General features: G+C 38.5%; 2 protein-coding genes, 1 long non-coding RNA gene and 16 other non-coding genes across 19 annotated transcripts; 1 reads left to right on the forward strand and 18 right to left on the reverse strand.

The window, feature by feature from the left end:
• Positions 1-1231: 1231 nt before the first annotated feature.
• On the reverse strand, positions 1232-5454 carry styxl1 (serine/threonine/tyrosine interacting-like 1). The gene is made up of 8 exons (XM_037747734.1): positions 5310-5454; positions 5119-5180; positions 4188-4287; positions 3883-4016; positions 2491-2636; positions 2303-2400; positions 1612-1724; positions 1232-1458 (listed from the first exon to the last, which is right to left on the reverse strand). Exons 1-8 carry the CDS (start codon positions 5413-5415, stop codon positions 1327-1329), a joined length of 891 nt encoding a protein of 296 aa, XP_037603662.1. The 5' UTR covers positions 5416-5454; the 3' UTR covers positions 1232-1326.
• A 1640-nt stretch (positions 5455-7094) lies between these two features.
• LOC119476359 (hepatocyte cell adhesion molecule-like) lies at positions 7095-14476 on the forward strand. The gene is made up of 7 exons (XM_037749797.1): positions 7095-7409; positions 9274-9615; positions 10253-10534; positions 11221-11314; positions 11445-11518; positions 11917-11990; positions 13581-14476. The coding sequence occupies exons 1-7, from the start codon at positions 7325-7327 to the stop codon at positions 13716-13718; spliced, it is 1089 nt and encodes a 362-aa protein (XP_037605725.1). The 5' UTR covers positions 7095-7324; the 3' UTR covers positions 13719-14476.
• Positions 9476-21727, reverse strand: LOC119476360. The gene is made up of 3 exons (XR_005204007.1): positions 21347-21727; positions 20838-21017; positions 9476-9606 (listed from the first exon to the last, which is right to left on the reverse strand). It is a non-coding gene; the product is annotated as an uncharacterized LOC119476360 (long non-coding RNA).
• Positions 15011-15099, reverse strand: trnay-gua. The gene is given in 2 exon segments: positions 15011-15046; positions 15063-15099. It is a non-coding gene; the product is annotated as a tRNA-Tyr (tRNA).
• Positions 15264-15352, reverse strand: trnay-gua. The gene is given in 2 exon segments: positions 15264-15299; positions 15316-15352. It is a non-coding gene; the product is annotated as a tRNA-Tyr (tRNA).
• On the reverse strand, positions 15649-15737 carry trnay-gua. The gene is given in 2 exon segments: positions 15649-15684; positions 15701-15737. It is a non-coding gene; the product is annotated as a tRNA-Tyr (tRNA).
• trnay-gua lies at positions 16012-16100 on the reverse strand. The gene is given in 2 exon segments: positions 16012-16047; positions 16064-16100. It is a non-coding gene; the product is annotated as a tRNA-Tyr (tRNA).
• Positions 16374-16461, reverse strand: trnay-gua. Its single transcript is given in 2 exon segments — positions 16374-16409; positions 16425-16461. It is a non-coding gene; the product is annotated as a tRNA-Tyr (tRNA).
• On the reverse strand, positions 16735-16822 carry trnay-gua. The gene is given in 2 exon segments: positions 16735-16770; positions 16786-16822. It is a non-coding gene; the product is annotated as a tRNA-Tyr (tRNA).
• Positions 17097-17184, reverse strand: trnay-gua. Its single transcript is given in 2 exon segments — positions 17097-17132; positions 17148-17184. It is a non-coding gene; the product is annotated as a tRNA-Tyr (tRNA).
• trnay-gua lies at positions 17349-17437 on the reverse strand. Its single transcript is given in 2 exon segments — positions 17349-17384; positions 17401-17437. It is a non-coding gene; the product is annotated as a tRNA-Tyr (tRNA).
• On the reverse strand, positions 17718-17805 carry trnay-gua. The gene is given in 2 exon segments: positions 17718-17753; positions 17769-17805. It is a non-coding gene; the product is annotated as a tRNA-Tyr (tRNA).
• trnay-gua lies at positions 18080-18167 on the reverse strand. Its single transcript is given in 2 exon segments — positions 18080-18115; positions 18131-18167. It is a non-coding gene; the product is annotated as a tRNA-Tyr (tRNA).
• On the reverse strand, positions 18441-18529 carry trnay-gua. The gene is given in 2 exon segments: positions 18441-18476; positions 18493-18529. It is a non-coding gene; the product is annotated as a tRNA-Tyr (tRNA).
• On the reverse strand, positions 18802-18889 carry trnay-gua. Its single transcript is given in 2 exon segments — positions 18802-18837; positions 18853-18889. It is a non-coding gene; the product is annotated as a tRNA-Tyr (tRNA).
• On the reverse strand, positions 19163-19251 carry trnay-gua. Its single transcript is given in 2 exon segments — positions 19163-19198; positions 19215-19251. It is a non-coding gene; the product is annotated as a tRNA-Tyr (tRNA).
• Positions 19509-19596, reverse strand: trnay-gua. Its single transcript is given in 2 exon segments — positions 19509-19544; positions 19560-19596. It is a non-coding gene; the product is annotated as a tRNA-Tyr (tRNA).
• trnay-gua lies at positions 19870-19958 on the reverse strand. Its single transcript is given in 2 exon segments — positions 19870-19905; positions 19922-19958. It is a non-coding gene; the product is annotated as a tRNA-Tyr (tRNA).
• trnay-gua lies at positions 20232-20320 on the reverse strand. The gene is given in 2 exon segments: positions 20232-20267; positions 20284-20320. It is a non-coding gene; the product is annotated as a tRNA-Tyr (tRNA).
• Positions 21728-21765: the final 38 nt, after the last annotated feature.

Raw genomic sequence — 21765 nt, forward strand, 5'->3', positions numbered from 1 at the left:
TGACTAAACATGCTGCCCTGAGAGCAGAACTATAATCTTTTATAAACCCAGATTTATGTGCAGGGTTTGGACATTAAATTCCAAACTATGACCCAAAACGTAGCCCTCTAATATGGAAACATAACCATTTTAATGACACAAGTTATTTATTCAGTTCTCTGTCCCTTACAAGGAACATTTTAGTGCAATAGCCTTTATTTCTCACTACTTGGCATGTAGCCTGTGTTTTTAGAGATTATGTTATCCTCGTTATCTTTAGAACATTTTAAAAGGAAATTATCATCACATTTAATTCATGATGTTTAATTATCTTTTGATATGTTTAGATACATTTTTTCTTTTTTTTCCTGTATGTATTTCATTGTTTTTATTGGATTGTTTTCCACTGTTTGGTTAGGTTTTTCTGCACATGTGTGTACTTCTTGTTGTTGTTTAACTTTTGTTGTATTTTTAAATATTTCTTCCTTTTTTGTTATTGTTTTACTTTCTCCTGGGGTTGGGGGGAGGTCCTTTGTATAAGCCTGTGGCTTCTTGACCTCTCCTGACACATTTCTTGTTTTTTTTTCATTGACTGGATTTTGTGCAGTTTTATATATGTGCAGATAAATAAATAAAAAATAATAAATGTAACTCTAGAGAGGGGAAACTATCATCTACAATATTGTTAGCACCTCTGGCAGAGACATGCAAGGACTGAATTACACTAATGACATTTAAATGGCACTAAATAACAATTATTCATAAATATTTTTGTTTATGAATACTAAACATGAGAAACTTGTTCTCTTGTTTAGTATTCATAAACAAAAATATACACACGACAACAACAGAAAACACACTAGGTGTCACTGTCTACTTACTTTATTTTTTCCCTCTGTTGTTTGCATTCCATTCTATTGTTGTTGTTTCTTGATTTTTTTCTGGAAAATACTTTGTAATATTGTTATGAACAGTGCTATATAAAAAAAGCTCATTATTATTTTTGTTGTTGTTTCCTTATATTTAGTAACTATGTCCATGTACAGTGCATTATAATGGATAACAATCCCGAAAAATCTAAAACCTTAGAACCTTCAGCTTGATTAAAAATGGGTTCAAGTATTATTGTGTAGAACAAATCTTAAAATACAAAATAACAGGTAACTACACCTTAATTTGTACATTAAAGTAGTTGAATGTTTCGATTAACATGCACATTTAAGGCTAATTAATGGATAAATGAATGGATCGATATATAGGAGGGTTTTAATTGTTTATCTTCACAGTTTAAGTTTTTTTTTAAAAACACCCAGAGACTTTAGTTTCTCCTTTCTTGGTTCCTATTTGTTAAAAATAAGGTTGAGAGATATCCGTCTTTTTGTTTCCCCTGGTGTGACGCTCCCAGTCAGACAGCTGCTGTAGAAACCCTGTGTTTGGCCTCATGCTGGGTTTACATTTCAGCATGTACTTCCAGGCCTCCTGAAAAAAATCACAGCATTATATACTGTAAATGTTATATTATATTTTAATATTCACATGCATTCTTTCCATGATCAATAGCAACCTCATGTCTGTGTGTTAAAAGAGTAGTTTGACATTTGACTGAAACCAAACTGAATGAACCTCACTTGCCTCCAGCGTGTATTTGAGGTGTTGCATGAGGAAGGCGATGGCGACGGCACTGCAGCGGCTTCTGCCGTTTCTGGAAACTATCAGGACACGAGAGCCCATGTTGATGTGTGAGCCTGAAAACAAGAAAATAGATGGCTATTTATCTAGTTATATATCTAATAACTCTGCATTATCAAGCCAATCCATGCACACTAACAGCAACTACATTTATGGCAAATCTAGCAAAGTTCTGATCAAACTTTTGTTCATAAAACTTCCCTTAAATGACCTCTGACCTTTGAGTTTTTAAGTTCAAAATGTGATGGCACTGTTAAAATATATATATATATATATATTATTAGTATTTATTATATTATTTAGTATTTTTTATTATCATTATTAGTAATATTTTATTTTATTTATTTATATTATTTATTTAATCTATTTTATTTATCTATTTTCAATTAATTTTTAGTTTTGAATTGAATATGCAATTGTTTTTGTTAATCATTTCCAATGCATATCTTTAAAACCAATAAAATTTGATCACAAAAAATTGTGGTGGCACAATGCATGTTATATTCAGTTCTTCAAATTCATACTGAACCTGCTGAGAACATTTGAGTTTTTATGTTTTGTCCATGTACAGGCAAAATAAACCTGATTCTTCTGTAAGAATTTAAAACAGCTTACTAATTAAAGTGTGACTTACCAATAAGACTGCATATCCTTTCAAAACTTGAATATAAATCAGACTTCACCGAGTCGGCCACAGGGATGTTGATGGTGGTCTGGTTCCACTTTATGGATCTACAATGAAAAGAAGTTCAGAACAAATTCAACCACCATGACATTCTGAGTTTTCTCTGATGATATTTCAAACATCCGGTCCTGTCTTACTCCAGAATGTCACTCTGCGAGATGCTGATGACAGCGCTGATTTTCAGATCTTTGAGAATGCTGGAGTCCATGTGTTGTTTCTCATCACCCATATACAGCAGTCCTGCTATGATCTCCACTGGGTAGGTCTTCAGGTTTTCCACTTCCTGAGACAGACCAGGAATATATTAAACTGTATTTATCAGCAGCAAATTGAATCAACTGACTTAATGGAGAAAACACATTCATGTTGTTTGGGATGTATAAAAGTGAGGCTGGATTACTGACAAGGCAAAATGGGCAAATGCCCTTAAGCTCCCAAAATCGCAGGTTAACTGCATCTCACTTGGTCTTTGGTAATTTTATGAATTGAAAAATTTTAAAAGTTAAATTCCAATAATCCTGAATTAAAATAGGGAGTGCTGCGCTGGGTGAACAAACTTTGTGCTGGTGATTACAACAACTTTCCTTGTTTCATGAAGATGCATTTTAGCCTTTTCGTGTGTCATTTGTACGCCATGCAACAAAACTATAGTAATGTCCATGAATCCGTTAGCTTTCGGCAACAACACCACTTAGGTTTAGGAAAGACATCATTGTTGGGCTTAAAATAAGTACATAAACTAAGTAAAATACAGTACAGAAACACAAAAAAATACAGTACGGAAACACAAATTACAAAAAAACAAACACCGGTCTTGAACAACAGTCTCCTGGTTGAAAGTCCTGTATTTGACCCAGTCTTTGACCCATGTGTTTTCAATTGTGAACATCTGGACAAAGTTTAATCCAAATCTCCGGACTTAAAGGAGCAGTGTGTAGAATACGGCGGTACCTAGCGCTGAGGTTGCAGATTGCAACCAACTGAAGCTTCTCCCGGGTGCCAAGCTTGTAGAAGAACAACGGTGGACAACGCGAAAACGCGAATGGCCCTTTCTGGAGCCATTTGTTGTAAAAGTGTCATATGTCATTTGGAGCAGAGTCAGTGCTTGTGTGTACATGGGAAGTGAGTGGTGAAGCAAGAGAGAGAGATTGGCGGTGACGGAAGCGAGTAACGTTATGGGCTCTGGCCCAAGCTGTTCTGGGCTACTGTAGAAACATGGCAGCTGGCTCCATGAAGAGGACCCGCTCCCTTTGTAGATATAAACGGCTCAATCTAAGGTAACGAAAACACAACGATTCATGATTATAAACTAAAAAAAACATACTTATTATATTCCATTTCTGCCAATAGATCCCCCTAAATGCTACACACTGGTCCTTTAAACCCAGACACTGATTTTTGTCCAGACCGTAGATTTGGATTCAGCTCTCCAGACTTTGTACCACCTGGATGAGTGAGATGAACCTCCTCAGATTTAATTATCAGTGTATGAAGCCCCCCACAGGTGTATCAGGTGTGTGTTGTCTTACCATGACGGTGTAGAGGATTTTTTCAGTCCTTAAAAAAGGGTACAGAGCTGAGAACCTCTGAAAGCCTCCTCTCACTATTTGGACTGGACAGAGGCTAACTTTAGCCAGAGCCTGGGCACATCCAACTGCTCTACCTGCAATCACAGTCAGACGCCAACTGATGAACATCAGTTAACACATCTGTGGTTGAAATGCATATTGGAAGCATTGACCAGCTTTCAGAGCAGTTCGGGGGATGGGGGGGTTTGGAAAACACAGATGCCCCAGCGCTACTTTGAAGAAACATGTCGTGTACAGCCAGTTACCTTGTTCCTGTAAACAGCTGGTGTTACTGTCGTAGACCACCACATGCTGCATACTGTCAACCTCCACACCCCCACGCAGGAAAAACGAACCGTCTGAATCCTGCAAAGAGTCACCCAGACAGTATAAATAATCCTGGAAAATAAAGGAACTAAGAAACTAAGCTGCAATGCATGTCTTGTCTTTTAGTTTGTTTGTTCAGATCCACATTACCAATTCTAACAACAATCTCTACTCTTCTTGGATACATTTTTTACAAGTTTTATTCTCCTTTATTTAACCAGGATGGTCTGATTGAGATTAAAAAAATATTTTCCAAGGGGGTCCTGGCCAAGGCGGCAGCATTAAAGATTCACACATAAATGCAGAAATAGCAGACTTAAAAAAAGTTACAAACTTTTCTTAAAACAAACAGCAACTTTCATCAACAAGTTGGCAGTGTCATTTAGTACCAGAACAAGTACAGTCAGTGTTCAAATAGCCCTTAATCCTGGCTGTTGACAGAATTTTCTGATTTATGGAGTGATAAAAAGAGATATCCAAAATCCCCTCATTAAAATCCAAAATGAAACAATAATTTTGAATTTGGCTTTATCCAATGTTCAGATTTTGGTTCTGGAAATGTATGCAAATTAGCGCATATTTCATAAGATAATGCATCATTTGCATATTTAAACAAAAAAAAAAATAGCTTTTTTGTAAGTAAGCAACTGGGAAAATGTCATGGTGCTATCTATTAGTTAACATTTTTCACCTGCAGTGTATCTCCTTAAAAAATGACTCTCTGTTATAGTGGACAATATCATTGAACAACTGATATTACTAATGCTTGTACTAACAGTTTGCTAAGCACAGATTTACAACAGCATTTTACAACAGCCAAACTTCTGACCATTTACGTCTATTTGTACCCATCGACAATGACATCCATACCATTTTGGCATTTTTAGCTGTTATGATGTGACTCATACTGTAATCTTCTGTTTCACAAGCATCTAGAAAAGAGACATACAATACACCAGGTTACAACTAAAGTTAAATTGAATTAAAGCAGAGCAATTAAGCAAAATCATATCAAGTGGTCACATAGACTCCAGCTTTAACCACTACATCCCATCTCTCACCAATCAAACAGAGGTAGTTGAGCTCTGACATCCTCGACACACCACAGCTGCACTGGTTGAGGAGATTGTAGAGTTCAAACGGTTCACACATCATGATTTCAGCCATCGCAGGAAGAAACAATTAGCTAGAAACAGATATCAAGAGTAGATTGTAGTAGTTGTTTTCAAAGAGCATGGTGGCTGTTTGTTTGGGTTCTGTTGCTAAGCAACTCAGCATCTTGCCTCATTGGTGGTTGGTGATGATGTGGAGCCTTAAAGTCACAAGTATCCATTTCTTCACCATGTAAATGACTAATTATTTATCCACACATCCACAAAAACGTTTTAGTTAAACTTGATTTATATTTAATTAATTTTTTTTTATAACCCTTGCATTATTTTTTTTCCTCAAACTAGAAGAAGACAGCGGGCTTAAACCTAACCCAGACTGGTCCAGACTGAAATATCTTTTTAAAGGTCCCATATTGTAAAAAGTAAGATTTTCATGTCTTTTATATTATAAAGCAGGTTTAAGTGCTTTATAAATACTGTGAAAGTATCGAAGCGCTCAATATAAGGAGAAATACTCACAGCCCGTATTCAGAAATTGCGCGTTTGAAACAAGCTGTTAGGATTTCTGTCCATTTGTGATGTCACAAATATACAATATTTGGACCATTACACGGTTTTAAACGTAAACATTCTAAATGTGTTCCAGTTTATTCCTGGTTGCAGTGTATGTCATCAGCTAACAGGAAGTAAACATGGACCCAAACTGTTGCAATTTCGCTGAAATGTACTAAAACGGAGCGTTTCAGACAGAGGGTAAATACAGGTATATTCAAGCAGACAGTATGAGGAAAATAAAGCTTTTTTTGAACATTACAGCATGTTAACATGTTCTAGTAGAAACACAAACTACAAGTATGAACCTGAAAATGAGCACCATATGGGACCTTTAACTTTTATTACCCTACTATTGGGTCTGAGGATGCCACAAGTCAGCCAAGATGATCTCGGTGACCCCCATGACCCTTCAACTACCAGCAGGAGCAAATTTTCCTTTGAGCAACCCTTGAGTCCACGACACTGTGTCTTGAAAACTAACAACCAGTTTTTCTCATGACATCCAGAGCTCGAAGTGGGCCGGTCCTCCAACGGTACGCACTTCTTCATTTTATTCCTTGGCGTACCGTGACTTGTGAGAACGAGGGATCTGTTATTCATCAATACAATGCTCACGTCCTTTTTGTAAAATAATTAGCGAATTGTTCGTCATCATTTTTTTTTATTGGTGAACAAATATGGTTAATGAAACATTATTTAAATGTTTTCTGAATCTGTTCTTTTAGGGCAAACATTTCCAGAAGAATTAAATGTTCAGACGAAGGCTGTGATATGTGTAAATAATAAAATAATCATTTAACTAGTAATAATAATGGTCTATGCAATTGCACACAATATTGGACCATTATTATTGCTATAGATAACACCCAAAAGGTTTAAAGAGAAAACTTGCCCATAGTTAAATTTGTTTATTTACACATATCACAGCCTTCGTCTGAACATTTAATCCTTCTGGAAATGTTGTAAAATCATATTCTGTAAATCAAAAGTTTTAATAATGTGTCATTAATTATATTTGTTCACAAATAAAGTTATGATGAACTGTTCACTCATTTTATGAAACGGACATGAACATTATATCAATAAATTGCGTCCCGACCACTAGAAAGGCTGAAACACAAGCAAAATCAGGATGCATTAGTATTGTGGGGTGATGAACACTGAAGCCGACGACGTTAAAGCTTTTGTTCTGTTTATGAACACATCAGTTATCATTGCAATACAAACATAAAGCTTACAAAACGGACATCCAGACACACACACACTTTTGTCCTGCTTCTACATTGGCGTTTGAGAACAACATGTACTCAGTCCCAGCAGAGCCTGAATGACTGACTGTGTTCTCCGTCCTGCCCAGAGTCACAAATCATGCTGGTAGTCTGGGAGGAAAACAAAGCTTGAGACCGAAGATGAAGGCAGAGACGGAGGCTCCGTCAAAAGCTAAAATAATTTCACAGATTTTATTGCTCATGTGTCTTGGATCCTCCAATTCAGGTATGTTGCATTTTCTACTTAAGATTTGCTGACAATTTGCTGCATGTTTATGCATTTTGTAAAGATTAAGTTTACATTGAAGTCTGCTTTTTAATTTAGTTTTTTAATTTTCTTTGTAGTGCAGATATGATTTTACTAATGCAGTGTTAACCAACACCAACTTGCTGGATGAAACAATCAGAGGGTCCTCCCAGTAGATTAAGGAAATAAACACTCACATTTTCAGTATAATTTACAATTGCAGCTGTGTTTCACAATACTAGCTGAAGGTTGGAAAAAAATACCAAAAACAGGAGCCAACTGGATGGTGATTTTAAAGTTGCACAGTTTATATAATACAAATAGAAATAGAACATGTTGGATTTGACATAATATGTTATAACCAGAGGTTTGTGGTAATGTCTGCAGTGTTATGCATAATATTGCATCATGTTTAATGACTGAACATTATAGACATCACAAAGGTAGTATTTGTTGTTGGGTATTCGGTTGCCTTAGACTGTGGGTGCTTTTACAGTCTAATGCCCACCCTTTGTAGGCAATACAGTAATTGTGACTGTTTTCAGACGTTCAGTTATTTTCAGCTGTGTCTCATCACTGTCCTGCTATTGTTGTGGTTAGCAGCAGAGTCACTGAGCTGCTCTGTTTCTGCAAAGCTAGCATGGCATCTGGAGTCCTCCCAGTGTTCTTTTCATGAACTGCCAACAAGGAAATTTTAACGAACAATCCCCACTTTTGTTGGCTCACGCTGGCCCATCCCAAGGACTGACAGCTGCTCCCATGGTAATGTGGATCTGCCATGCAAACTGGATTCAGTATACAGCAGAGATGGGGCGTGATGCCCACACTTTAGCCCTCAGCTATCTACTGTATCACTCACTGGAGTTGGAAAAAACGATAATAAAACTGACAGCGAATCATGATTTACATCTTGCCTGTGTGCAAGAACTGTTGATTGTTCCTTAAGCTATTGCAATAGACAGCGGTATCCCATTGGATGATTCAGCTGTACACAATGTACTTATGTCCAATGCAAACATTCAGCGTCAGTGCAGGAAGTGGTGTGTCTGTAGCAAGGCAACGAAACTCGTCACATACTGACGCTTTGTCAGAACCCACTGCGTCACTTTTCTGTCGCAGTAAACACATACTTAATGTAGTGAATTAAATAAATCTTGCTTAGGTTTAGGCAACAAAACCACTTAGTTAAGTTTAGGAAAAAACAACATGGTTGGGCTTAAAATCACTAAGTTTGTACAGTGAAAATGTGACTTGACATTGTGGAAACGGGACACAAACAAACAGCCGATTGTAATGTGAAAGTGAAACTTAACGCACGGTACATGAACAGTGGTCTCTTGGATGAAAGCCCTGTGATGTTGGACCCATCCACCTCCCCTCCCACCTGCCCTGTGTGTCCCTTTCGCTCTTTAAACTACATCAAAACAGCACTTTCTCTGCGTAAGAAAATCGTGCCAATTGTCCTAAATGTAGATGATGATAGTAACTTGATTATTACCACTTTGAGCACAAGTTATGTGCGCTTGCAGTTATGTGCGTAGCGTCCACCAGAGAAGAATTTTTACAAGCTACCTGGTGTCAAGAAATGTAACAGCACAAACACACAGCACAGAAGTGACAACTTTGGAAACTATAGTAAATGTGGCCCGTCACTACAGTATTTCAGTAGGAAGCCTCGTTTTGAGCCGCTCCCGTTAAACGTTTGTGTTTTTTTTTAGCGAGTTTGCGTCTCACTGAGGGTTAGTTTTTTTGCCATGTGCAGATATTATTTAAATAATGACCTGGTTTAAACTCTTGACTCTTGACATGAAAAATAATACCTCTCTTCCGTGTTTCTCTGCAGGTGGGGTGCTGGCAGTGAATATGACTATTCCCAACACTCTCATTAGAGGTACAGTAGGCGGGGAGGCCCTGCTGTCTGTCCTCTACAACAGCTTCAGCCTCGACCTGCCGGTCATCAAGTGGCAGCTCAAGAGGGAGAAGTCTGTCACTGTTGTCCAGTCGATTGGAACTGACATCATTGGGACGCTGAGGCCTGAGTATCGTGATCGCATCCTGGTATTTGAGAATGGGACTCTGCTTCTCCACAACCTCCGACTCTCTGATGACGGAACTTATGACGTGGAGGTCTCCATCACAGATGATATCTTTCCAGGAGAGGGCACCATCACGCTCACTGTGGATGGTAAGAAAACAAGCTCTATTGTATGATTTGTTAATGTAACAGTGAAAATCACACCCATTTCTCATAGAAAACGTACATCAGTATTTGACCGAGACTGAATTCCAATTTAAGTCCCAACTTTGATGATTATAGATTCAGATTAAAACACTGACTCTTGACTAATGGGCTGTTTAAACAATATACTGGCATCTCCTCAAGCAGTAGAATTGAAGGAATTTGTTATATATGCGTCGTCATGCTGCGCCATTGGCTGCACCTCCAACCTTTCCAACGGCGTGCAATAGTGGAAGAATGGCATCAGCACTGCCCACGTAGAGGCCTGTGTGAAGGTCACCTGTATCCTGAAGAAGAGTAGGAGGGAGCAACAATGTTCAACAGGAGCCAATCTGTGAACATTTCTTCCTACTCTACTGCTGAGAATGCAATCCTCTTTCAACTGATGACCTAATGGCTCTTAAAGGGATAGTTCGGGCGTTTTGAAGTGGGGTTGTATGAGGTTCTGCCGTGGATGGGGACGGAAAAAGAAAAAAGCAGTCCTGAGGGTACCACCCCTTGCATTTGGAGGACGGCATGTTTACCGTTATTTTGTGTCTATTTACATGGTTAAAACTATTGTATCTACTGTCTGTTTATCCAGAGTCGATATCCAGGCCCTACATCCACATGGAGGGTTCATCAGTACTGGAGCTCAGCCAAAACGTCATCCTCAACTGCTCCCATGACAATGGAACCAGGACTTCCTACAGGTGGTTCAAAGGTGGAAAGCCACTGACCAATGTGACGAGGTTCGTGTTGTCACCTGACCAGAAGCTCTTGACCATCACGCGGGTGTTGATGACAGATGATGACATCTACAGCTGCACGGTGGAGAATCCCGTAGGCAATATGACAAGCCTGCCTCTCAGACTGACTGTCTACAGTAAGTAATACTGTCTTAGTTGCAGTGCCAACCAGAGTTAAACACATCATGCTCGACACAGTGACATGGAAGCATAAGAGGTAGATGTCTTCAAGCATGCTAATTGAAATGGAAATATCATTAGTTTTACAGGTATTTGGACATAAACCAAAGTATTGGACAAATGAAGATGGTGCTAAATTAAACTTTATGGGATCACCTCTGCTTACAATTCATTCTGTGCAATGAAACCAATAGTTGTTTGAGATCTTTCACTCAAAATTACAAATGTTAACATCGTGGTGGTGCTATAGAGGAAAAGTAAAGGGATCCCCAAAGTCACGATAAATCATCGTTTGTGGACCCAACACGTTCTCATCCCAGCTTGTCACATACTGACGCTTTGTCAGACCCCTTGGCGACACTTTTCGGTCGCAGTAAACATGCTTAATGTTGTGAATTGAACAAAAACACTTGCTTAGGTTTGACTTGATGCTCTGAACACGAGACACAAACAAACAGCTGATTGTAAAGTGAAAGTGAAACATAACGCATGGGACACAAATGGATGATTGTGTTTGTTGTAAAATTATCTTTACTCCCAGATTTTGTACATATTCAACAATTATATTTTGTAAAATCCTTTCTTGTATGTTCCTGCGTTCTGTTAATGTTCATTAACTGTAATTTTTGCATATCTATTCCAGGAAGAAGTTCCCTCTATATCATCCTTTCCACTGGGGGCATCTTCCTCCTCATCACCTTGGTAACAGTATGTGCTTGCTGGACGCCTTCCAAAAAGTAAGAATTGCTAACAACCTTTTAAATCCACGCTAAATAGCACAAGACAGATTTTTTAGAAAGGCCGGTCTGGATGCGAATACACAAACAACATAACATTAATGCAATGATACCATTTTGTCTTTGTTAGGCGAAGACATCTGGCTAGAAAGCCTCGCTCCAGCTTTTATGACCACTCTGATCGCTCACCAATCAATCACACAGGTATAGTATTGATATACTGAATTAATAATCCACTGTGATGATGACAGTTAGTACAAAAAGTAATCAGCTAATCTAAAATGAGACTGGAATAATTTTCTCACTCTACGTTATTGCATTTAAAAGACAAAACCGCAACAAATTTGCACATTTGTCCAATGTATAGTATGTTTTCTGATGTTTATATTTCAGTTGTAGTAGTTTGGTATATTTATAGTGTATTGTAATATATTCTGTAGATTGTGTATTCTATAGATATCTCTCTTTTCTAGTGTTGATATGTTTATTTATTATAAATTTCCCAATTTGGGAACAATAAAGTCCATCTACCCATCTAATAACTATCCAGAAATGAGGCAATGTGTGTGAATGACAGTCCAGTGTTTTGTGCTTTGACACAGATGATGTGCATCCAAAAAGGACAGAGCATAATGGGATAAGTGCTGTGACATCACTTTACATCCTGCAAGAAAAGGTATCTCTCTCAACAACAACGCTTGCTATTTTTACAGGGTTATCAATAGTGGAACTAAACATGTAAAGTTAGTCCTGAGAGTGGTGATACAGTAAAGACCATGGCAGCATTGCAATTTAAAATTTCATGGCATGGTGTTCTGATAATAATTTGACTTATAACTTGTGTGTTAAAAGCACAACAATATAGTTAAAGTCTTTAATAATAAGGGAAACTCCACAACGACTTACTTAACAATATAGCTCTAGATTATCTCCATTAACTAATTAGCAGCAATGGTAACAGGCTGGTCTCATACACCGTTCGTAGCTATACCTACGCAAAGTATATTAAAGTAAAGTAAATAAGAGCATAAGAGCAGCGAATGCCACGTAGGGAGGAGGTCGTGGATGGGTGAGTCAAAAAATACCAGACTTTTGCCCAGGAGACCGGTGTTTGTATCCTGTGTGAAATCAGAAGTCAATGTTGATTTATCTGTCATGTAAGTTATATACTTATGTAACGCCACTTCTGGAGTTTTTTTAAGCCAAATCACAATCTTTTCCGAAAGCTAAGTCGTTTTGTTGCCTAATCCGAATTAAGTTGATCTTTTCTTAAGCCTAACTAAAAGTAGCTTTCTTGCCTAAACTTATGATATTAGAGGAATTAAGGAAAATTAAGCACCTAATTATTTTGAAAAATGTTTTTTAATTTACTTATTTATTTTATTTATTTGTTGTTTTTGTCGCAAAATGCACAATTTCTTTTCGAAAAGTTTGTATGCACAAGCAGAAATTGACATGTTGCTGGACATTCGTAGCAAAAAAAAAAAAAAAAGGAATATTTTTTTCGTAAGATGTCATACAAACCGAGAATATATTGTTGGAAAATATGAAGCACTAAAAGTAAAAAAATCAGCATTAATTAAGCTACACACACATCACCATGTCCTCACATAAAACCTTTACGCTGCTACTATTTTACTACTTGAACTTTGTTCACTGAATAACATGTCCGCAAATTTCATGTTAATTAGGTGATAATTAGCAAGTAACCTATTTGAAATTTCTTTGGAATTACTACCAAATTACTCCAATATTTAACTCAAAATGTATCGAAAATGTACTTTATTACAAACATTATTTAATAATTATATTCCACTATTTCTCAATAGCTGGTAATTTATTTAAAACATTTCCAGGAAAAGAATACAAAGGTAATTGATATGCTTTATTTCCATGTATGAGGGTAAATAATTAGCAAATAACTTCTTTGTTTAGACAATAAGTCACACAATGGTGAGATTTGTGCCTGATCAGAAGTGTCTTCTATTAGTATTGGTTTTCCACCTCTGATGAAGAGCAGCGCACAGCCGCTTCTCAAGCATAAGGGCCCTATTTTAACCATTATATGCTATTTTAGCATAAAATCATTAAATAATGTTTATAATAAAATAATTTTTGGTAAATTTTGAGGTAAATATTGGGGAGTAATTCCAAAGAAATTTCAAATAGGTTACTTGCTAATTATCACCTAATTACCATGAAATTTGCAGACCTGTAAAATGAAGTGTAGCAAATGGATTTGGGCTGACGTCGTCCTGTTTTGTAGGATCCCTCCATGGATGACTCATCCAGCAACAGCATTGGATCTCCTTCTGAACTTGACAACCCGCCGTGCTACACCAGTTCCCCGGACTACACCCAGTCTAATGGGTCCCCTGCCCGCTCCTCCCACAAGTATACCTGAAAGCCCATCACCATCAGTTTAAACTCTCCACATCACAGCAAGTGGGAGGTCAGACCATCCTACTGTATACTGGTCCTGTCTCTGGATGGCAACTTCCTGCACATTCGCCTGGAGTTTGGGAAAGATCTCAAAACCGTTTTCTGGGGTCTTACAATAATGTCATTACTGCCTGTTGATATGTTTTTGTTAAAGTAAACTTAAATATAAGTTGCTTTTAAAATTAGAAGCACAGCCTGTAGAGAAATATAAAGGCAGTGTGACATCAGACAGGTTGTTAAACAGCTTTGAAGCCTCTATTTGGGTTAACCACTAACCACCGTTGTTGTTGGTTACTGGAACTACAAAATCCCAAATTTGGGAACTGGCGCGGAGTCGGCATGACGCTGAAGTGGGGACGGTAAGATGCAATATTGAACTATAGTGTGATAAAGATACTTCTCTTATGCTTTATTGTCAATTCAAAATCATCACCAAACAAGATGGGGTTTGTTGTTTATGTTAAAGAAATTATAAAGTTGGTAAAAAAACAAATCACCCTCACACTCATCACTCCTTTACAATGTTATGTGTGATATTTTCTGTAGTGTTGATGAAATGAAATACAGCATTTACTTTGTAATATTTTGTGAAATAATGTAAATTACTATTTTAGTTTTTACTAGATGATTTAATAGCATTTTTGGTAAGAAGACAGACAAAACGATGTTGGTGGAGGGTAGTTCAATTTTATACAAACTTTAATAAAATGTGAAATATTTCTCAAGTGTCTTGTAATATTTCTTGATGAGTCTTTACATCATTTAAGCTGTGCCTCCTGGCTCATATTTATTCAAATATTTTCATGCATTTTTTTTATTTTTCACAAAAGTGCCAACTCCTACTTCTCAACCTCCACTCAATTATCCCAACTTAAAATTAAAGTTACAGTTAGTCACAAATAAGCATGCTGTTTATAAAAGACATGCATCTCCACCTGCAGGACCATCCCAAGAACATAATTTCGAATACTATGAGTTGGTTTTGTCTTTGCTGTTGTTCCCACTGAAAGCGCAGTCCAAATTGTATGGTGAAGTAAATTAATCAATAAATTATTAAAAACTTAATGATTGATGTCATGCACCCCATAGCTAAGTGTTCATTTACTCCTGTAGATAATATTTTTAAGTCAAACGAAAACTACATCTTTCAATCGAAGTTAAATAAGCAACCTAAGGATAACTGTTAACCAAAAGTGAATTCATCAGATCTGTCGCTATTGAACAGACACACATTTGGCAGCAACGAAAAGTACATCCTTCGAGCCGGAGTTGAACCAGCGACCTAAGGATAACTGCTTTTATTAACCTACAGTCCTCCGCTCTACCAACTGAGCTATCGAAGGAAGGATGCAACAGTAAATTATTCAGCGACTGATTGGATGCTGAAATTGAGGCTTAGCCAAATTCCGTTTCACCAAGACTAGACATTACAAAAAGTTTAACGTGTTAAAACGCCGATCGCTCTACGAAAACGACAAACACACCTTTGGCATCAACGAAAATCAGATCCTTCGAGCCGGAGTTGAACCAGCGACCTAAGGATACCTGCTATTATCAACCTACAGTCCTCCGCTCTACCAACTGAGCTATCGAAGGAAGGATGCACAGTCAATTCTTCAGCGACTCGTTGGATGCTGAAATTGATGCTTAGTCAAATTCCGTTTCACAAAGACTAGACATTACAAAAAGTTTAACGTGTTAAAACACCGATCGCTCTACGAAAACGACGAACACACATTTGACAGCATCGAAAAGTACATCCTTCGAGCCGGAGTTGAACTAGCGATCTAACAAACTAACGATCTAACAAACTAACAAAGAGTTGACTGTGTTAAAGAGCCGATCGCTCTACCAAAACCACAGACACACCTTTGGCATCAACGAAAATCACATCCTTCGAGCCGGAGTTGAACCAGCGACCTAAGGATACCTGCTATTATCAACCTACAGTCCTCCGCTCTACCAACTGAGCTATCGAAGGAAGGATGCAGCACAAAATTATTCGGCGAGTGATTGGATGCTGAAATTGATGCTTAGCAAAAGTTCCTTTTTACAAAATCTAGACATTACAAAAAGTTTAACGTGTTAAAGAGCCGATCGCTCTACGAAAACCACAGACACACATTTGGCAGCATTGAAAGGTACATCCTTCGAGCCGGAGTTGAACCAGCGATCTAATAAAGAATTGACTGTGTTAAAGAGCCGATCGCTCTACCAAAACCACAGACACACCTTTGGCATCAACGAAAATCACATCCTTCGAGCCGGAGTTGAACCAGCGACCTAAGGATACCTGCTATTATCAACCTACAGTCCTCCGCTCTACCAACTGAGCTATCGAAGGAAGGATGCAACACTAAATTATTCAGCGAGTGATTGGATAATGAAATTGATGCTTAGTCAAATTCCGTTTCACAAAGACTAGACATTACAAAAAGTTTAACGTGTTAAAACACCGATCGCTCTACGAAAACGACGAACACACATTTGACAGCATCGAAAAGTACATCCTTCGAGCCGGAGTTGAACCAGCGTACTAACAATGATTTGACTGTGTTAAGGAGACATTCGCTCTACGAAAACTACAGACACACCTTTGGCAGCAACGAAAAATTCATCCTTCGAGCCGGAGTTGAACCAGCGACCTAAGGATACCTGCTATTATCACCTACAGTCCTCCGCTCTACCAACTGAGCTATCGAAGGAAGGATGCAACACTAACTTGTTCAGCGTGTGATTGGATGCTGAAATTGATGCTTAGCCAAATTCCGGTTTACAATGACTAGACATTACAAAAAGTTTAACGTGTTAAAGAGTCGATCGCTCTACGAAAACCACAGACACACATTTGACAGCATTGAAAGGTACATCCTTCGAGCCGGAGTTGAACCAGCGATCTAATAAAGAGTTGACTGTGTTAAAGAGCCGATCGCTCTACCAAAACCACAGACACACCTTTGGCATCAACGAAAATCACATCCTTTGAGCCGGAGTTGAACCAGCGACCTAAGGATAACTGCTATTATCACCTACAGTCCTCCACTCTACCAACTGAGCTATCGAAGGAAGGATGCAATACTAAATTATTCGGCGAGTGATTGGATGCTGAAATTGATGCTTAGCAAAAGTTCCTTTTTACAAAATCTAGACATTACAAAAAGTTTAACGTGTTAAAGAGCCGATCGCTCTATGAAAACAACGCACACACATTTGGCAGCAACGTAAAGTACATCCTTCGAGCCGGAGTTGAACCAGCGTACTAACAATGATTTGACTGTGTTAAGGAGACATTCGCTCTATGAAAACTACAGACACACCTTTGGCAGCAACGAAAAATTCATCCTTCGAGCCGGAGTTGAACCAGCGACCTAAGGATACCTGCTATTATCACCTACAGTCCTCCGCTCTACCAACTGAGCTATCGAAGGAAGGATGTAACACTAAATTATTCAGCGACTGATTGGATGCTGAAATTGAGGCTTAGCCAAATTCCGTTTCACCAAGACTAGACATTACAAAAAGTTTAACGTGTTAAAACGCCGATCGCTCTACGAAAACGACAAACACACCTTTGGCATCAACGAAAATCACATCCTTCGAGCCGGAGTTGAACCAGCGACCTAAGGATACCTGCTATTATCAACCTACAGTCCTCCGCTCTACCAACTGAGCTATCGAAGGAAGGATGCAAAATCAATTCTTCAGCGACTCGTTGGATGCTGAAATTGATGCTTAGTCAAATTCCGTTTCACAAAGACTAGACATTACAAAAAGTTTAACGTGTTAAAACACCGATCGCTCTACAAAAACGACGAACACACATTTGACAGCATCGAAAAGTACATCCTTCGAGCCGGAGTTGAACTAGCGATCTAACAAACTAACAAAGAGTTGACTGTGTTAAAGAGCCGATCGCTCTACCAAAACCACAGACACACCTTTGGCATCAATGAAAATCACATCCTTCGAGCCGGAGTTGAACCAGCGACCTAAGGATACCTGCTATTATCACCTACAGTCCTCCGCTCTACCAACTGAGCTATCGAAGGAAGGATGCAACACTAAATTATTCGGCGAGTGATTGGATGCTGAAATTGATGCTTAGCAAAAGTTCCTTTTTACAAAATCTAGACATTACAAAAAGTTTAACGTGTTAAAGAGCCGATCGCTCTATGAAAACAACGCACACACATTTGGCAGCAACGTAAAGTACATCCTTCGAGCCGGAGTTGAACCAGCGTACTAACAATGATTTGACTGTGTTAAGGAGACATTCGCTCTACGAAAACTACAGACACACCTTTGGCAGCAACGAAAAATTCATCCTTCGAGCCGGAGTTGAACCAGCGACCTAAGGATACCTGCTATTATCACCTACAGTCCTCCGCTCTACCAACTGAGCTATCGAAGGAAGGATGCTACACTAACTTGTTCAGCGTGTGATTGGATGCTGAAATTGATGCTTAGCCAAATTCCGGTTTACAACGACTAGACATTACAAAAAGTTTAACGTGTTAAAGAGTCGATCGCTCTACGAAAACCACAGACACACATTTGGCAGCATTGAAAGGTACATCCTTCGAGCCGGAGTTGAACCAGCGATCTAATAAAGAGTTGACTGTGTTAAAGAGCCGATCGCTCTACCAAAACCACAGACACACCTTTGGCATCAACGAAAATCACATCCTTCGAGCCGGAGTTGAACCAGTGACCTAAGGATAACTGCTATTATCAACCTACAGTCCTCCGCTCTACCAACTGAGCTATCGAAGGAAGGATGCACAGTCAATTCTTCAGCGACTCGTTGGATGCTGAAATTGATGCTTAGTCAAATTCCGTTTCACAAAGACTAGACATTACAAAAAGTTTAACGTGTTAAAACACCGATCGCTCTACGAAAACGACGAACACACATTTGACAGCATCGAAAAGTACATCCTTCGAGCCGGAGTTGAACCAGCGTACTAACAATGATTTGACTGTGTTAAGGAGACATTCGCTCTACGAAAACTACAGACACACCTTTGGCAGCAACGAAATATTCATCCTTCGAGCCGGAGTTGAACCAGCGACCTAAGGATACCTGCTATTATCACCTACAGTCCTCCGCTCTACCAACTGAGCTATCGAAGGAAGGATGCAACACTAACTTGTTCAGCGTGTGATTGGATGCTGAAATTGATGCTTAGCCAAATTCCGGTTTACAATGACTAGACATTACAAAAAGTTTAACGTGTTAAAGAGTCGATCGCTCTACGAAAACCACAGACACACATTTGGCAGCATTGAAAGGTACATCCTTCGAGCCGGAGTTGAACCAGCGTACTAACAATGATTTGACTGTGTTAAGGAGACATTCGCTCTACGAAAACCACAGACACACCTTTGGCATCAACGAAAATCATATCCTTCGAGCCGGAGTTGAACCAGCGACCTAAGGATACCTGCTATTATCAACCTACAGTCCTCCGCTCTACCAACTGAGCTATCAAAGGAAGGATGCAACACTAAATTATTCAGCGAGTGATTGGATAATGAAATTTATGTTTAGCCAAATTCCGTTTTACAAAAAGTTTAACGTGTTAAAAAGCCGATCACTCTATGAAAACGACGAACACACATTTGACAGCATCGAAAAGTACATACTTCCAGCCGGAGTTGAACCAGCGTACTAACAATGATTTGACTGTGTTAAGGAGACATTCGCTCTACGAAAACTACAGACACACCTTTGGCAGCAACGAAAAATTCATCCTTCGAGCCGGAGTTGAACCAGCAACCTAAGGATACCTGCTATTATCACCTACAGTCCTCCGCTCTACCAACTGAGCTATCGAAGGAAGGATGCAACACTAACTTGTTCAGCGTGTGATTGGATGCTGAAATTGATGCTTAGCCAAATTCCGGTTTACAATGACTAGACATTACAAAAAGTTTAACGTGTTAAAGAGCCAATCGCTCTACGAAAACCACAGATACACATCTGGCAGCATTGAAAGGTACATCCTTCGAGCCGGAGTTGAACCAGCGATCTAATAAAGAATTGACTGTGTTAAAGAGCCGATCGCTCTACCAAAACCACAGACACACCTTTGGCATCAACGAAAATCACATCCTTCGAGCCGGAGTTGAACCAGCGACCTAAGGATAGCTGCTACTATCAACCTACAGTCCTCCGCTCTACCAACTGAGCTATCGAAGGAAGGATGCAGCTCTAAATTATTAAGCGACTCATTCTATTCCGAAATTGATGCATGGCCAAATTCCATTTTACAAAGATTAGACATTACAAAAAGTTTAACGTGTTAAAGAGCCGATCGCTCTATGAAAACGACAAACACACACTTGACAGCATCGAAAAGTACATCCTTCGAGCCGGAGTTGAACCAGCGTACTAACAATGATGTGACTGTGTTAAGGAGACATTCGCTCTACGAAAACTACAGACACACCTTTGGCAGCAACGAAAAATTCATCCTTCGAGCCGGAGTTGAACCAGCGACCTAAGGATACCTGCTATTATCAACCTACAGTCCTCCGCTCTACCAACTGAGCTATCGAAGGAAGGATGCTACACAATATTCTTCAACGTCAGATTGGATGCTGTAACTGATGCTTGTGTAACCGTGTACAGCTCTAGCGTACTATGGTAGACACTGAGTGGTACAGACATGTGTATCGCTATAGCTATTTACTTCAGTTATCAAATGGACCAGCGTATCAGGCTCTAGGTTTGTCTCATGAGAAGGGAATATGAAGCCGGAGCCGTAAGCAATGAGTAACAAGAATGAAAATGACACATAGATCAACAGGTAAGTTTAAAAAAAAGTTGTAAATGTATTGAATGTTTGTAAAAAAATAAAAATAAACATTTATTACAGTAACCAAGTTCTTATGAAAATACCTCTTAAAAAAAATTGTATCACCTTTCAAATGACATCAATTAACAGTTCAAATTCAAATACAACGAGAAATTTTACAGCATTGCCTTTTAAGTGACGAAAAGTTTCTCCTTACTGTCCGTTATCAGTCCAATGAAAGCAATAAAATGAATCCTTCGGTGTACAAAAATCAGTCCTACCAGGATTGATGATGAAAATAACAGTTCAGATCTCTCAGGATCGTCTCATCAAATAGCTCGGCTCGCCACAACTGCTGCACTCTACCACCACGGTTGTAGCACAGAGGAGCAGCAGAAGAAATCCACACTCCAGAAAAACTTCAAATCCAACTTAAAACAGGAGAAAGAAAAAGACCCGGCCTGCATAGGCCAAAAGAGAGAAATTACCTACACACCCTTTAAGCATTTACACATATTCAGGGTCATTAACTGCTCAACATATGTTATTTCTTTCTTAAAGTCTCATTATTCTTCATTAAACCAACTATATGCATGACAACTGATCAGAAATAAACATTATATTTTCTTAATAAATATCTCTGTATGAATGAGTTGCTCTGACCACACAATTTACACATAACACAGAACTAATTAACTGAATTAAGCATTTTTCTTAACCATTTTACAGTTCAAAACAGGTAAAAAATCTACTAATTCACTCCATAAAATTCGCAATAAAATTCACTCACCAGAAAAGTTCAATTTTAGGCACACACACTCCAACTTGAGATGGAGCACGGCTCACAAACTCCAGGTTTCTGTCCACTTTGCAGAGACATGTTAGTTAATTGGCGCTGTAAGCATGGTTCTGATTGGCTGCTGAGGTATATCAGCCTTGTATCATGCATTTATCACGTGAACTCACCTACTTCAGCTCTATCAACTCTCTATGTCACCTGAATCTTTACAAATGTTACAAACTAAGCACATTAAGCACATTCACCTCACTTGAAATGAAACAATTTTAAATTAAATATCTACATCTTTTATTTAAATGTACTTGTTTATTAATGCATTCGTTTTTTTTGTCTTTTTAATCAACTCCTAATTTATCTCCTGTATGGAAAATATGAGTTTTATCATATTAATGTATTGATGACTCTTACTT

Source organism: Sebastes umbrosus, chromosome 17, assembly GCF_015220745.1.
Source record: "Sebastes umbrosus isolate fSebUmb1 chromosome 17, fSebUmb1.pri, whole genome shotgun sequence".
Classification (NCBI taxonomy): Eukaryota; Metazoa; Chordata; class Actinopteri; order Perciformes; family Sebastidae; genus Sebastes; species Sebastes umbrosus.